Below are 16,376 nucleotides of genomic sequence, written 5' to 3' on the forward strand. Positions count from 1 at the left end.
TTGCTGTGATTGGTTTCTTCAAGTTGCACGACCAATCCGTTTCGTCGGCCGCACTTCATTCTCGCCAAACTCAAAAATTGTGGACGTCCTCGGAAGCGCGGTACTAATCCTGATACAGAATGCCAAAAAAAAAAAAAAATCAACCGTCTCTGGAGATCAAAAAATTGAGTGCTCTCAAAAAAGCCAGCACGATTTTGCCCTATCAAACATTCTCGGTACTTCTCCTTGTTTGCTTTCATTGCCGTTTACGCTATCTCCTTTCGGTGTCGCAAAAAGGACACACTTCTTGACTTGATTACTCTTACCATTGGCTGATCCTGGCTGCATAATGTCACCTTTGCCCGTATATGGCCTTGTCTTTACAGCCGCAATTTACATGTCTCTGTTTATCAGATGGTACAGAGCATTCTCATTGGATGCAAGCGATACCATGACAATCGATCTATGGGATCATGCTCATTTTTTTTGTCTCTGTTTGTAAATTTCTACAGACACAGAGTATGTCAAAGGTTTTTCGATGAGGTACAAAGGAGAAAAAATAAAATAAGGGCGCTTTGTGTGGCGAAAAGCCTATCTCTTGGTAGAGCGAGGATTTCGGCGACAAAAGGGATCCGCATATGCCCGCGTGGGGGCGGAAAAAGGTGTGGATCGTGCAGGATCACAGAATTCAGATCGAAGTTGCACAATGATGGCCGACCGACCGCAGGAAAAAAAATTACGATGCATGAGTATTTTCTTTTGGGTCATTTTTCCCGATCTTTGTGTCCTAGGTAGACGTCAGACAGCATGAAAGGAAAAATCATGCCATTGTCAGCAACAATGGTAACTCGTCATTGGCCAACTTTTTTTTTCATTTATTTTGGTCAGTGATGACAGACGAAAAGGAAAACCGATTGAAATCCCAATCGACATCAAGCCACTACAAGGCAATACAAGCACGCATCCCAAAAGTATCGCCGCCAATGTATTCCAGCAAGGGTCGATTTCTATCTGGATCGATGGTTATTCTCCCTTTTTACAACGTTGTACAATTCTGCTTTTGAGGAAGGTGACACAATGAAGCGCGGTTTTTGCTGTTCCTTAATCAACCGATCTCATTTCACCGTCAAGGTTTCAAAGCCTAGTAATTATGCAATCATACAGTCGTACCCTCTCCAGTCCATTCTTTGAAACACTCTATTGGGGCTCGAACGCTGCAATCATCTTGTTTGTTTTATGAGATCTTCATCTTCACATAACATATTAACATAATAAAACCATCCGCAATGGATGGAAAGTGAGAAATTTTAATACAGGACTGAAGTTTGGGTGATGGGTTCACTTTCAAGTCGACTTTTTGTATTCCCACTCTTACAAGGAGCAGTCATTTTTTTCAAGGTGACGAGAACGTCGGGCTGCAACAGAATATAAGGCGAATTCGGAACTCCTCGTAGTGAGTTGTAGATACGTGAATTAGATACGTGATATTCCGTACCAGTTTCATTGTCCTATGTTGCTGTGCCATAAAATAAGGTTACGCAACGAGTAGCGTTGGGTAAGAATCCAATACGACATTTTGTGAAAAAAAAAAATGGAATACGATGAATGATCAGTCAATCAAGTATCTACCGGTATAAGCAGGAATAAACATGAATTCAGCTCTAAGGCAGAGCATAGCACTCAGGCAGTCGGATGTTTCGTAAAATATTATGACAAAAGTCGCGAACTCTCATTGCAGTCGCACGCTGTATCGGACGAAAGAAACATGGATTTTGTATTCATATATAATCAATAAACAGGGCCAAAGCATCGATAGCTAAATTTGACCTGTTCTCGCCTGTAGCCAAATGGTTGTATTAGTCTTTATGCATCAAACCAGATTAAACTTGTTTTTATTTGTGCTTTTAAGTAAAATGATTTATTTCCATCCAAAGTAAGCAGTGTTTGGTTGTTGTCGTGATCGATGGTCTTACCACAACAAACAATGCGTGGAAACAGGCACAGTCACTGTTCTTTTAACACTGGAAGGAATGGCAAACCAAATTTTGCCATTGATTGCAAAGCGTGGTGTCAATAAGCGCACTACCGAACGTACGGAAGGAGCGGCTGCTTTGCAACCATTTGCTGTTCAGAGCTGTGTTTTGACCCAGCTTTTAGTGAACCGGTGACTGCTCTTTGAAACCACATTTTTTTATTCGTCCACCGTTGATACGGTAATAAACTCTAATCACCTGTAAAAAAATAGGAAAAACTTGTCAAGTAAACCCGGAGTAATGCTTAAAATCTATCGATACCACGCAGTTTAATTCTATATCAGATAATTCATAAAGCTTCACTGGCACACCAAGCCTAGAATATCCTTTTGCATCGACAATCTTGAATAAAAAAATTCACTGTTGTAATATTGCACAATTTATGAAAAGGCAAACAATATTGCTTTTGCTCTCATAATAAATGGAATAAAGGTGGGTTTATTTAGCTTACGCAGTAAAAATTCTTGAAAAACTGAAGTTTACGTTCTTCTGGACAAGCCCACTAACTGGTGGAAAAAACACTTTCAACTATCATTTTTGGACAAACCTACTGTGTCTTTCTCAAATATTTTGACATAAACCAACAGTAAAAAAGTCGATCCTAAGCTCTGTTGGCGACTTGTCCCGGAAGCACTGGTGTTTGGTAATTTAGGGACCTTTTCTAGGTTTTTCAATTCGATAGGTACCGAAGTCGTTCTGACATCTTGAAAAGGTTTCAAAGCCTGGCTCTGTTGCCAATGCCAATATTTTTCAGACAAGTCACTGTGGAAAAGAAGAGGAACCAAAATAATTCGGAAAGTAGATTATCGCAATAAAAAGGTAGAGTGTAAATCAATTTGCTGGAGTCCGTTTCTCACTTTCTATCAGGTCTGAAAGTTTAGCACAAAAAGACATTGTCCAGCTGCAATAAGCAAAAGATGATATCACGTTGAGAGGTTATCTCGCTTGCTTTGGGGTCCATTTGAGAATCGGCCCTTTGTCAAAGACTTAAGTTGCGCTCATGCTGTGTAGTATTTTTTTCATATCCACGAATGACGATGCTCCAATTGGCCATGCGCTTGCATGGTTAGTTCTCCAAAGTGACCTGCTACTCCAGATAAGTCTCCACTCGCTTTGGTAATTTCAATGCAAAAGTGTTTACCAATCATAGTCAAAGATCTCGTCAAACAGCAACTGAAAAATCTGAGACATTTTCTGGGACCTGCATTCATGCACATCTATCCTGACCCCGGATCTATTTGCATGCTGCTCTGGGCTTTCCCCATGAGGGTGGCCATGAATACACGCCAAGTTCCGACTCAGCACTTCAATCTGGGATGTAGCTGCTAATCATCAACTGTTACCGAAAACTGGGGGCTTTAGTCTGCTTTTTTGTGGTTGGTGAGAACATGCCATAGAGCAAAGCGTAGTTTCAATTTGCTTTTGTGTTAGGTATCTGTGGCCATGACGTGTCATATTCGCGCAGGACAGTTTTTCCAGGTTTAGTATGTGAAGATGTAAGTGAACATGCCACTGTTCACATAGTGGTATTTTTTTTTTTACGCTTTTTTCGTTTAGATAGCAAAAATATTTTAGGAGGCTGTGACACAAAAAAAGGTCCTTTGGCAGCGTCAGCGATCCTCTAGCGTAACCGTCAAATGGCTATCCCCGCATTATTTGAGTGACACCTTTTTTTGATGGTTTGACGATTGCCCTGCGTGGGTAATCGGCAGTTAAAGAATTTCTTTTTTGTGATTACTTTGTGGCGGTGCGAAATGCAAGCTGACGTCAACAGGGCTAATCCTTGTTCTTGTTTGGAGAAAGGTGGCTACCTTATTGTCATAATCATTTTTAGAGTTTAGCGTGGAGACTAAAAAAGCTATTTCAGTCTATGAGCTAGTATATCGTATTTCTAGACTAACCTGTCCACATTGATGCAGAAAAACATCACCTGTGTATACATGATGAAGATATAATCAAACGATCTGTTCGTCCGCCCACAGTCCGACGAACCAAAAAAAAACTTGATGGTGCGCATGGCAACGTCATGCAATGCAGATCTTGTGTTATCTGTCGTCTCACAATCACTCGGTGGCAGTATTGGATATCGTATGATGGCACCATTCCAAATGGTTGTGTTACCGGGATCGCGGGGAATGAAACAAAGAAAAAAAGCCCATGCCGTTCCATTGACTTGACAAGACTCCGTTTTCCTTTTCCGCTCTGCTACTCGCCATTATGCCGCTCTTTTTTTTCCATCTTCCGCGAAACCATCGAAGGTCTGTAGATTTTTCTTCCGTCTGCTTGATGAGCAGCGAAGGCTGTACAAAAAAAAAATTAAGCTACTGTCGCGGAAAAAAAGCAATATGAAAGTCATATTTTAAACACAAATTCCAATTGGGGATTTCCCAAGATCCATCCGTTTACTGAACTTGAGCCTTCATTCCATCCCCAATATATTTGTGCAACCTGTGGTGGGTCCAATTTATGGGGACGCACATACTTTTTGCCTTAAAAAATTATTTATCCATGTTTTAACTCATTTGTTACGCTGTCTTGGGCTCAAATCAGGCAAATTCAAAGGGAGCCAACCGATCTACCCTATCGCTGGCAGCTGCAAAATGATGAGCCTTCCAAAATAAGCTATTCTTCGAAAGAGTGTTCACGAAAAAAAAAAAATTTGATGCCTGCAACGCTTGGATCAAGTCAGGTTTCATAGATGAATGAACATTTTAGGCCTACATCGGATTCCATCATGTGGTCTGAGCAGAATAGAGCTTCCCAATTATTTCATGATGAGATGATGATGATGGTGCATCGGTAGCGATTTTTGGAAAACATGGCAATCTCGGTTTGCTTTTTCACCATACCGAATTTTTCCTCAAAACAATCCATGAATGTCCAAAATGTCCCATTTCTCATGGACAAAAAAGAAATAGAGTTCAATTCATACCAAAGCCCCAATTAAATTTGGTTTCACAGTCTAACTTGCAAGAGAGAACCATGTCATTTCTCGTGCACCATCAACAACAGATTCTCGGAAAGAAAACTGTTCCCATCCGAGATCATGCACTGCTCTTCTATGCTCTGCTCTGAATATCAGGAGAAAAATTCTGCGCATCATCGTTGTAGTGGATGCGTCGAAAGGGAAACAATCTCTCGACAGCAGAAATAATTGTGAGATGATCAATAACAATGCAGTATATTTACGCTGCCAGTGGATGAGAAGAAAAATAACTCTTGGGAATGGGACATTAACAAACTCACCATGCTAACCATAACAGTCCAATAAACTTCTCAATATCGAAATTTAGATCTAAACTTCTGTGAGCTTCGCCCACCCAACGGACCGTCGATGGAGACACATCGCGATTGAGGCTTTTTCTTTAGTTTTCCTTTTTCCATCAAATTTTCATACGTACAAGAACTATCATCACAAAACATACACCAAAAAAGTTCGTTCAGGTCGGTTACCGCGCGGGACTCTCGGTCCGCTTTTTTTCGCACCGAATTTTGTTGGATGATTTCAAGCCAAATAGGGTGCCAAAAAAGGCCAAGGATGAGTCGTCATGTAAACGATCGGCACTAGAGCTAATGAACGAATTTGAGCGACAGGAGTCTGTCAATGAAAAAGCGTCATTTCTTGATAGAAAATGTCAATGAGGGAGATGTCAGGGCATTTTTTTTGGTTGTGTGTTGCCGAAAACAAACATTGCGTCGGCCTGTTGACGCTAGGACGCGCAAGCCGCATTTTAGATTATTAGACACATTCGTGAGAACTTTATTAGGTCCTACATGTTCCAGATCTGACCATGGTCATGATTGGTGTGCAGAAAAAAAATGGGGATCGGAGTGTCATTGATTTGGTTGAAATCGAACACCTTACCAGATTCTTGGAAACGCCGTAAAATAAGCACGCTTAAGAAGAAAAAAAAAGGGCGTGGATTTGAAATGATAACCGTTATCTATCGGCATAACGTTTTTACGCTAGTAAAAAACATGGGATTGGTTATAGGGCAGGATAATGCGGTCGCCTAGTAAAAAAAAAAAAAAGATGAAATGTATAATTTTACTAAAGGATAGGTTGTTACTATTATTACCAGGTCAACTGTATCTTACACAGAGTGAAACTTTTATTATGAGTATCTAGACGAACTAAAATCAGGATGGGTGAGCCTGGTAAGTCTCTTCCAATTTGACAGACACCGTTAGCCCGTCCTCGGAATAAAAAAAAACCACCTTTTCTATCAGATACTGATAGATCATTCTTTTTCTGAGCCTTTTTATTTTATCAGAAAGGAACAAAAACAATGGGCGCGGGAATCCAGAATCATAATGAGTGGCCAATTTTTTTTTTCTGGATCCATCAAAATCCGAAAAAAAGTGTCTGTGTGTTGGAGGGTGCACAGAGCGCCAACGATTATGCTGGTGTAACGGGGAATGGCCAGATGCTTAGTGATCTAAGCGCTCCGAAAAACCCACTGCACGACAACGAGAACCGACAAGTCAGTAATATGAACACAGCTGTAGCCGCTAGAATTTTATTTTTATTTTTTTATTCTGGGTCATTAACAACCAGTACAAAAGAAACGATGGGGATATATGGGCTCGCATTAAGATTGGATGATAAGAACAAAAGCAAAGCGGAAGTCCATGGCTCAATTCGCGACCAAAGATCGTTTGCATTGAATACTTTTCCATTCTATCGTCGACATGACGATAGTTGTTCAGGGTCACAATAAGCACGGACAACCGTGGTGACTTGGAAAAATCGACGGAGATATGGACTGCGAATAAAATATTTTGCAGGTGCCATGACCTGTTGCCTTGTCGTGGGCCTTTAGGCGGCGCTTCGATCGTGTCTTTAGAATGCTCATCGCACGTTGGCGTACAGAAGCTGGCACTTCATTCAAGGTCATGGGTCTCGGCTGTACCACGCCAGAAAAAAAAAAGAAACGATTGTCGGTCTGAACAAAAAACGCAAAATGAGGTTTTGCATTCACTTTGGAAGTTTAGCCTAGATAAACATCGATAGCCTGATATACTTTCCCCTAAAAGTTCAAAGTCCAAACGCAGCTTTTTTTTTCAGTATGCGATTTAATTCGATGATTGATTTTTTTTCCCTTTTCAAAAAATCCCACTAAATATATAAATGCTGGATCTTTCCAACCCGAATTTCCCCCTTTTTCATGGTTTGCGCATGATATAGTATCGATCCTTTTTTTTCTTCTTCTTCTTCCTTTTTCTTCATCACCATGTATCAACCTTCTCTGTCTGCTCATGAATTCCGAGAACCCTTTGCCTATCCAACTGCACCTCTTAACTCTCTTACCTGCGATACCACCGCTCCCATCACCGAGGATCAAGCGGGAATCCTTATCGCCTCACCTGCCGATGATGTTTCTTCCGTAGACCAAAACAGCGCTCTATCGCCCAGTGCATCCATTAGTGCCTCCTCCTATATGCGACGGTAAATAACTTTGAAAACATAACATTGCCTTTTCACACGGACATGGACTACTGCCTTTTTTACCGTGCTGTTTTTCTCGAACCTTCTCGACTAATTATCTTGAAACAAGCAGGACTTCAATGTCCAAAGCTGAGCGGCGAGCGGAGCACAACGCCATTGAACGAGCTCGAAGAGAAAATTTGAATGGCAAATTTTTGCAACTGGCTGAAGCGTTGCCGAACCTTCAAGGTCGTCGTCGTCCTTCCAAGGGCCAAATTGTCGACAAGGCTTTGGATTGGGTCAAACGATGTGCGGCCAAAGAAAGCCGATACCAGTATCATCTGTTGCAACTGCAACGTGAAAACAAGCGACTCACAGCGCAACTGAACCTCACACGAACAGAAGCCTCGGGTATTACGCCTCCTTTGCCGGATCCCTCATTGACTTCCCCCCATCCCTTCCCACGGTACCCCACCACTGAAGACTCTTCAGCCCACTTGTGGCTCTCTTCTCAACACACCACTACCGCCACTGTCACTGGCGGCGCCACCGCTGCTGCTGCTGCCGCCGCAGCAACATCTGTGAATATGATGACAATGAATCAAGTGACTCCTTATCCCTTGAGCCGGCCTCAATGGCGTTTTGACGAAGACTATGATGATGATGACAACAGCAGTGTTTTGGAAGATCCAAATCAATTTGGATTGACTTTTTCCCATGGTAAGTGGTAGCCCGTTATGCAAAGCCATGTATTTATGCACTTCCAATCGTACTTATCGTTCAAAGAGGTTACAGACATGTCTCCCCATCCATCTAGTTACTCTCTTGACCATGTATATTGTAAGCAAAATTCCCATACTGGAAGAAAAAAAAAAGCCCACCCAGCCATCGGCAATGACTAAACTTTGAAGTCCATTAGCTCACGATTGGAACAATCCTAAAGATTCTTTTCATCATTCCTTGCCACGATACGAAGCTTCCATGGAATATTCCGTGCCTCTTATTGTCCACGGTCCCTGACTTGACGTTGAATAATGTCATTGTTATTGTATCCGTTTTTTACATGTCATACACATCTTTATTATTTATCTCTCCTTCGACCACTCTCTTCTCTCTGTATAAACACATTGCATCTCCGCTATACGTCAAAACATGCCTTTGTTCGTCATTGTTTTTCTTTTTCACCACCGAAAAAAAAATACAACAATTTTTTCTTTGTACACCAATCATTTGAAATTGGAAGTTTGTTTGAAATTACTTGTTGCAGAAAGAGAAAAAAAATAGGATGAATCCAACTTGGTACAACCATAGAACATTGTGTGCTTTGAACGATTGGGACAATATGAAGTGAGATCAGAACATGTGAGAAGACGCAACTTCATTCGTTCGTTTCTAGTGACTCTGATTGGCCAATTTCTTTTTATTTTATTTATCTTTCCCATAATGGGACAGGGAACTAAATTCAATTCGGGATCATCAAAGGATAACGATACAATAGATCGATTCCATGATTTGAACTCATCTTGGGATGCAAAGGCAGGATATTTAGGAGGATATAAGGGAAAGTTAGTGAGTCATTATTCTTTGTACATACTAGAAAGTTGGGTTCGGGAACAAATTCGCTAGCGTCGGGATGGATTGTTCTGGAAAAGAAAAGAAACATTGTTGCTCTTCGGTTCCATATTTGCACCATCCGAGAGGAAAGATTTTTTTTAAAAAAGGGAAAAAATATGGTTAGATTGTAAGATAGGGGAGGAGGGATATGGGATAAATAAGAAAAGATGGCAGGTAGCTTTTTGATGAGGAAGGAGTGGTCTTATGTACATGGTATAGATTGAAAACAAATAAAGAGGTTACAGATGTTTGGCGCGCATGCCATAGGATCGTTTGCGAGCTACAGCTTTGGTAATGCCGATGGGTTTCGAAACAGGAATGGATGCGGCCGCGCTGTCACCATGGGTCGAGGTCGAACCTTTAAACAATCGCGGACAACTTCGTTTTTTCGAAAGACCGATTGTAGGTCGTCTTGGGCCGGCGGGAATCAAGGCTTCAAATGAAATAGAGGACGATGACCGGCGTGAACGGGACCCGACTGACGTTGATATGGACGAATCTTGCGTTTTCTGAGAGTCCGAGTCGACCTTTTCAGTATCGTCTTTGGACACATCCGATCGATGCGGCATCCATTCTTTTCCTTCGGTCTGGCTGGAAGAAGACATCGATCTCGGAGCATTCGGTTTCACAATACGGTCAAAACCTTTCATGGTGGTGATTTCGGGCGTCATCGATCGTGGTTGAGATAGACTGCTGAGAATGGACTGTTGACTTGCCCCGCTTCGTTGCGATAATGACAGCGAAGACGAACCCGAAGACGATATAAACGACATGTCCAACAAGGTTCGCTGACGTTTCAGTTTTCTCTGACTGGAATCGATCTCTGATTTTTCCATGGCCTCTTGCAAAGACATCGATCGTCCACGCATGACAGTATTCGACGCGAGCATGTCTTCATCCCGATCGTCGTCGTCGGATGATGATAAGGAATCATGGATACCGAGAAGATCATGTATTTCATAATCGCTCTGATCCGAGGTTTCCACGTAATGGGCGCTTAGATCGGTGCTAAGCTCTGGACTGAACACTTGATAAGTATCGATATCGAATGAACCGTCATAACTTTGATCCGCGAGGACGTAGGGCTCCATATCGCATGCCGATTGCGAATCATTCGAATCGACCTCGCTCATCACATCCGCTGGATCATAACGCATGGCTTTGTCTCGTGTCTCTGCGAATGCGTGGTTTTCTTTGGGCGGTTCCGCTGTGTCCAAGCACATATCGGATGCCACCTGGCAGCTGCGGTGGGACTGGTCGTGGTATGAAACGGCGTCGGCACCGTGATCTGAAACCTGTTCATGTGAATCTGGTATCGCGGGATGGGATTCTGCGTCGGAACTGGTGGGCGTGAAGGCTTCGACATCAGAGACAACGGGCATGATAACGGCCTCTTCGTCATCTGAAAATTCTGCAATATGGTCATCCAAAGGATCAAAACAACCGATTTCGCAATGATCCGTTATTCGCTTGGCATGAGTTAACGTTCTTTTTCGGGGACCGGTGGAGGTTCGTGTATGTGTACGGACGGCGGCAGCATCGGTGGATGGTGCATGGAAATTTGGTCTTGTTTCACTGGAAGAAAAAGAATGTGCTTCTTTTGAAATCTCTGAGGCGGATGCAGGTGATGGTGGTTGGCATTGTCCAATCGATAAGGAGGCTGTGAAATCATGTACTTCGTCGTCGACAGGTTCATCACAATGCTCCGTTGAAGCGTCGTTGTCTGAGGATTCTTTGGACTTCTCCGGAAAAGAAATAATGTCGCCGTAAAATTCATCGAGGTCAAGTGATAATCCGAGATTGTCGCCACCTAAAGGATCCTCTTCCGGAACGGCACAGGGTCGAATACTCTCACGATTCGCCTGACGCTTACGAATTTCATTCACTCGCGCCATGATACTGGCGTCACCACACACAACATCCATGGGAACAGAAGTAGGCATGCGGGGTGTATCAGGCACTTGATTTGTACTGGCTGCAGCATCTTGTTGATCCTCCTCCTCCTTCTCGTATGGAAGCGTATCTGTTTCGCTGTCTTGACTATTGTTATCATCACATCCTGATGATGCATACCGGTTATACGGTAAAGTATCTGAGTCGCCCGCAGGTCCTGAGACTGGAGCATCGAATGCGTTATAGGGTAGAGTATCGGGTTCGCTATCGTCCTGACGTTCGTTATCCAATGATAATACGGCATGAGGATCATAGGGCAACGTATCGGGTTCGCTGTCATCCCCGCGGTCATTATCCGACGGTAATATAGCGTGAGAATCATAGGGTAAGGTATCTGGTTCGCTGTCGTCCTGGTATTGGTGATGTGTGGATGGTGCGGCGCAAGCATCGTAAGGTAATGTATCCGGCTCGCTGTCGTCCTGGCGTTCGTTATCCGACGGTAATATATCATGAGGATCATAGGGTGGAGTATCGGGTTCACTATCGTCCTGGCGTTTGTTATCCGACGATAGTACAGCGTGAGGATCATAGGGTAAAGTATCAGGTTCACTGTCGTCCTGAGATTCGTGGTTGGAAGGGGATGCAGCGTGAGGTAACGTACGGGGTTCATCGTCTGCATTCGGTGCGGGATCGGAAGGGGATGAGCCAAGGAAATCACAAGGTAAAGTATCTGGCTCAAAATCCTCAGTGGGTGAATGGGGAGGTATATAGAGAGAAAAGACACCGCATGATAAGATTGTTTGTTGGCGATCCTCGGTCTCTGAAGGCCGGTCCAAGGAATCACATGTCAAAGTATTGGATTCTATGTGTTGAGAGTGCATATCATGGTCGGAAGATGACGGACAATGTGGATCGCAAGATTGGGTATCTGGTTCAATCAGTGGATCATCATCGATTTCCAGTGGTAACAAATCGTCGCAGTGGTCGTCGACCGGATCAAGCTGACAGTTGGGATGACGATTCATGTTTTGTTGCATGGGAGAACGAACTCGACCATGGATTGTATCGTACAAGGCACTTGCTGTAAAACCGTAGCTGGAAGGCGCTTCCATCATCTGTTGGACACCATGATCCATTAGCAACGCAGCCCAAGCAACCACACACACTTTTTACAAAAAATACCTCGCAACGCATGGTGGTCGCTAAAAGTTCTTCGTTTAAATCGGGAAATAATCGCCGCGAATGGGTTGGGTATAGCCTTGATCCCCAAGCAGAAGCGGTTTCTGCAGGTTCCTGAAATTATAACAATAATAATAAAAATAAAAATAAAACGGCACACAGTGTGAGCCAACCGATCATAGGTTCACGTTTGTTGGCTGTCATGTTACCTCGGTCACGCAAAAGCCATCATTCTCCATGATACATAGTTCTAATTGAGAGTCTGACAATAAACGACCATTTTCTTGCTTGAGTTTACGGTGTCTAGGTGACAAGGGGAGCTCCCTTTCAGTGGAACCATGTGACTGGACCGACTAATTTTTTTTTTTGATGAGTGTTGACATGACAAGAAGGATAACAACGAATAACTCAAAAATATAAACAAAACGCGTCAACAAACTTACAAATGGCATGGGCGGAAATGAATCGGTCAAGTCTGGTATATCTGGGAAGGAAAGCCCAACGGTGTATGTCAATGATTTGGGTCCGTGACGACGAGGAAGCCCATGGGATGAAGAAAAAGGGGAAAATGACAAGATACCTAAACCCGTCACCGAATTATCTTGTGAAGTGTTGCCTTGCCATAAGCTGAGTCCACTCAACGATCGTTGTGGTGGAAGAGGACACGTCGCAATAGGGCTTACATTGCCTGCCGTTTGTGACATGGCACTGCTAAGGCTGGTCGGAACAACGCTGCACGATTTGAAAGGGGATCCAAAAAAGAAAAAATAAAAAATTTCCTCAAAGCGTAAAAAAAAAAGCCGACGTCACGCTTTTGTCCCGATTTTTTGAAGAAAAATGGAATCCGGTGCTTCCAGCAGAGCCACCTTGGCTGCAGGCTTACCAAATCGACGAATTGGCTTGAAGGCGGCCAGGAAAGATCAATCTGTTCAATGCACATACTTTGCACGCGACAAAAAGGTGCCTCGTTTTTTGATTGGAAGATCAGCTGATACCGGTTTGAATTTTTCTGCCTCCACCCAAAAAAAGCGCGCGCATGTCCGCCCATGATCCTTATTTGGAGAGAGATCAACGTATCCTTCCCTCCCCCAAAATCAATCCATGCAGGTCCCCTTTTTGTCACGGTTACCTTGTTTGTCTACTTCATATACCCGCCAACTCCTTGCTGCTGATTTGTATTGACAATGGCAGATTGATGTCCCATTCATCATTGCCCTGCTCAGTAGTGCTGCGCTTTGAAGTTGAAAGCGAGAAAAAAGGAAATGGTTTATTTTATCAGGGCAATTCAGCTGGAAATATCTAAAAGTGACTTACATTTTTTTCCCCCACCAATGTTAAGTCAAAGCAAAAAATATTACCCTACCGCCCAATGTACCATTTATGCTCGTTTTTATGAATGATGCGAAAGATTTTATTGAAGATGTTTCTTTTTTTTTTGGTGTATGCACTTGAAATGCCAGTCGTATAAATGGTCGAGAAAAGAAAGAAAGAGAGTTGCCGTGGGTATGTACACAGGTGAAAAAATATACGAGAAAGCGAAAAAAAAAATAGAGTAAAATTAAAAAAAAAAGGAAAGGATCCATTAGATGGATGTTCATACCGTGAGAAGAAAAATATAAAAAAAAGACTATTGTTGACTTGTATAAACAAATGGTGTGAATGAATCGTCTATGCTTGCTTGAATTGGAAATAATAATAAAAAAGGCACTTGGAAAAAGGGGGGTTTACCAGTGACCCACTGCATTATTCCACACTTGTTCGGATTGTTGCTGTTGCTGTTGGGGTTGCGTGGAGGGCGGATGCTGACCGTGAGTGGGGGACTCTTTGTTGGCACCTAGAGACGGCAGTGACCACATGGAAGGTTGTTGTGTAGTCATCTTGAAAGAGCCAGGTGAGCCTGATCCAACCGAGGAAGTGACAGGCAATCCGTACGAAGGTTGAGACGAAATCGGAGCTTGGCTGCCATTGTCTGCTTTCGGGGCGTCGGAACGATCGAGCACATCACTGCAAAGCTGAGATAAGATGTTCAATTTCGATCCGTCTTCTTCAGCAGCTGGTTTGCTGTTGACACTGTCGGTGGCCACCGTACCGTTGTTGGCAGGGGCGGAAGCCGGTTTCTCCTGTTCCTTATTGGCCTCAGCCGCAGGCGGCGTGGTATTATAGACTGGAGGAGGAACACTCATGGCCGCTTGATACTGCAACATGGCGGAATTAGCCGACAACATTTGCTGTTGCTGCATATTGGGTTGCATATTGGGCATCATGTAGCTGGGAGCCATCATGGGATGGGAGGTCGCAGGATAACTGACCGCACCAAAGGGACTGTAGTGGGCACCATTGAAACCGGGATACGATAACGGCATGTTACCACGCATGTTCATATTCGGCGAAGCATACATGCCATGCATGGGCGTAGCAATGGCCGGGGATGACGAAGCGGACGACGGTTGCGAAGAGCCGGAACCTGACAACAACGAAAAACAACGGGTAAACATGCTGAACCAACACTGCTGCGGCAATTTAAATTTGCCATTTTTGTTTTTACCTTGATTTCTACGTTTGTAGGGACCTCGTTTGACGCCCTTCTTGCGTTCTTTGCGAACCGAATCTTGACAGGTGTCAGTCAAACCATACTTGATACAGCGTTGACAGGGACGACCATCGTCACACTTCTTGCACGCCTTTTGACAGTTGACTACGAAGAAAAAACAAAACAAATAAACAACCGATCCGATCGCTATTGTATTTAAACTGCCTTCCAACTTACCACAGGCATTTTTGACTTGCTTTCGCTTAGGTTTAGAGACCAATTCGTATTCCATACCGGGTTGCATATGGGTAGGTTGACCGTTCATAAAAGGAGGCATACTCATGGGTGGCATACCCAACGGAAGTTGACCTTGCAAGGTCCCGGCCGGTGCTTGCGGTGGCTGCTGCTGCTGTTGTTGTTGTTGTTGTTGCTGCATGTCAGCAGGCATGGGCTGTGCGTGGGGAGGATAGCCCGGGAATTGTTGATTATGAACAAATTGCATTGTTTATCGACGGAGAAAAAAAAAGTCTAAGAGGAAGGATAAACAATGATCAATTAAAAAAATGGAATAAAAAAAAAATAAAAATAAAAGGATGGAAAAAGAAGTTTAGAAAAAGCCAGTCTTGTTTTTTAGTTTGTCTCTTGCGGCCATTTCAAATTCCGCAGTGACAATGACAAAGACAAAAACAGGACCAATAAAAGGAAATTCAAAGCCTACCTGGTAGAATGACAGTAAGGAAACAATCAGTAGCAACAACTGTTGTGGTGATAGTTATTTGTTGTTGTTATTGTGTTGCTTATGAAACGGGTTTTCGGTTCGGTTTGTCAATCGGGGAAGGCAAGAAGGAAAAAAAAGGATGGCTATTCAGGTACGACGTTCGATAATCGATAAGATTTTTGTGTTTGGAGATATTAGAGTTCCACGAGTACCACCACAAATAACACACTAATAAAAAGACGTCTCTTTCTTAGTACTTGCAAGAGAAAAAGCTGTAAACAAGAGACGGAAAAAGAAGGAAGAATCGTATCGGAGCATCAATAGAATATATAATATGTGCTCTTGTTTTTCTTCGCTCTCTCCACTTGTTTGGATTAAAAAAAAATTTTTCGGCACCAACTGAAAAACTGAAACCTCCATTCTCGACCAAATGAAAGAATTTGATTCGTCAACTTGCCAAATTAAGGTGGTCGGTTCCAGACATCCCAACGTCATTGCTAAATGTCACTAACCAACCATTATCAACTTCCCGTTTTCTCATTTGTCATTTAATGTCGTCGATCAGCTTCCATATAGTTCGCACACCAGAATAACCGGCTGCACCAATCATTGCTGTATCAAGGCATCCTGAAGAAAAAATATTGAATGGGGCAAAATCCGATGAATTATACTACGGACGGCAATGGCGGCCAACATGCTCGTACGATGTTTTGGGTTTTCATAATGACGATCTTTTTTTTTTCTCTTTTCCTTTTTTTGGGGGGCCGTGTGTATTGGGGCTATGTTCTTTCATTGGGCTCCATTTAACCGCCAGTGATTCTGTAGTTAATTCCAGGAACTTGCAACAACGATCTAATTCTTTCACCAGTTCTCCGATGAAATGGCTGGTAAATTTTTTTCGACAAGGCGGAACGCATAAATTTTTTTGCTGGTGGCCATTTTCCAATGTTTGTTCAACCTTTGCGGATTGCCACGTGCGTCCCCATGATGCATTGTTCAAAA

General features: G+C 43.1%; 3 protein-coding genes across 3 annotated transcripts; 1 reads left to right on the forward strand and 2 right to left on the reverse strand.

Moving 5' to 3' along the window:
- Positions 1–7,572: 7,572 nt before the first annotated feature.
- BYT42DRAFT_578916 (uncharacterized protein) lies at positions 7,573–8,799 on the forward strand. The gene is made up of 3 exons (XM_051569330.1): positions 7,573–8,160; positions 8,236–8,280; positions 8,360–8,799. The coding sequence occupies exons 1-3, from the start codon at positions 7,581–7,583 to the stop codon at positions 8,458–8,460; spliced, it is 726 nt and encodes a 241-aa protein (XP_051421139.1). The 5' UTR covers positions 7,573–7,580; the 3' UTR covers positions 8,461–8,799.
- Positions 8,800–9,213: 414 nt separating this feature from the next.
- On the reverse strand, positions 9,214–12,366 carry BYT42DRAFT_55512 (uncharacterized protein). The gene is made up of 3 exons (XM_051566638.1): positions 12,336–12,366; positions 12,130–12,230; positions 9,214–12,062 (listed from the first exon to the last, which is right to left on the reverse strand). Exons 2-3 carry the CDS (start codon positions 12,139–12,141, stop codon positions 9,294–9,296), a joined length of 2,781 nt encoding a protein of 926 aa, XP_051421140.1. The 5' UTR covers positions 12,142–12,230; positions 12,336–12,366; the 3' UTR covers positions 9,214–9,293.
- Positions 12,367–13,519: 1,153 nt separating this feature from the next.
- Positions 13,520–15,248, reverse strand: BYT42DRAFT_578922 (uncharacterized protein). Its single transcript, XM_051569331.1, has 3 exons — positions 14,894–15,248; positions 14,672–14,821; positions 13,520–14,590 (listed from the first exon to the last, which is right to left on the reverse strand). The coding sequence occupies exons 1-3, from the start codon at positions 15,156–15,158 to the stop codon at positions 13,851–13,853; spliced, it is 1,155 nt and encodes a 384-aa protein (XP_051421141.1). The 5' UTR covers positions 15,159–15,248; the 3' UTR covers positions 13,520–13,850.
- Between the last annotated feature and the right edge of the window lie 1,128 nt (positions 15,249–16,376).

This window comes from Radiomyces spectabilis (genome assembly GCF_025331425.1).
Source record: "Radiomyces spectabilis strain NRRL 2753 chromosome Unknown BYT42scaffold_10, whole genome shotgun sequence".
Taxonomy (NCBI): Eukaryota; Fungi; Mucoromycota; class Mucoromycetes; order Mucorales; family Radiomycetaceae; genus Radiomyces; species Radiomyces spectabilis.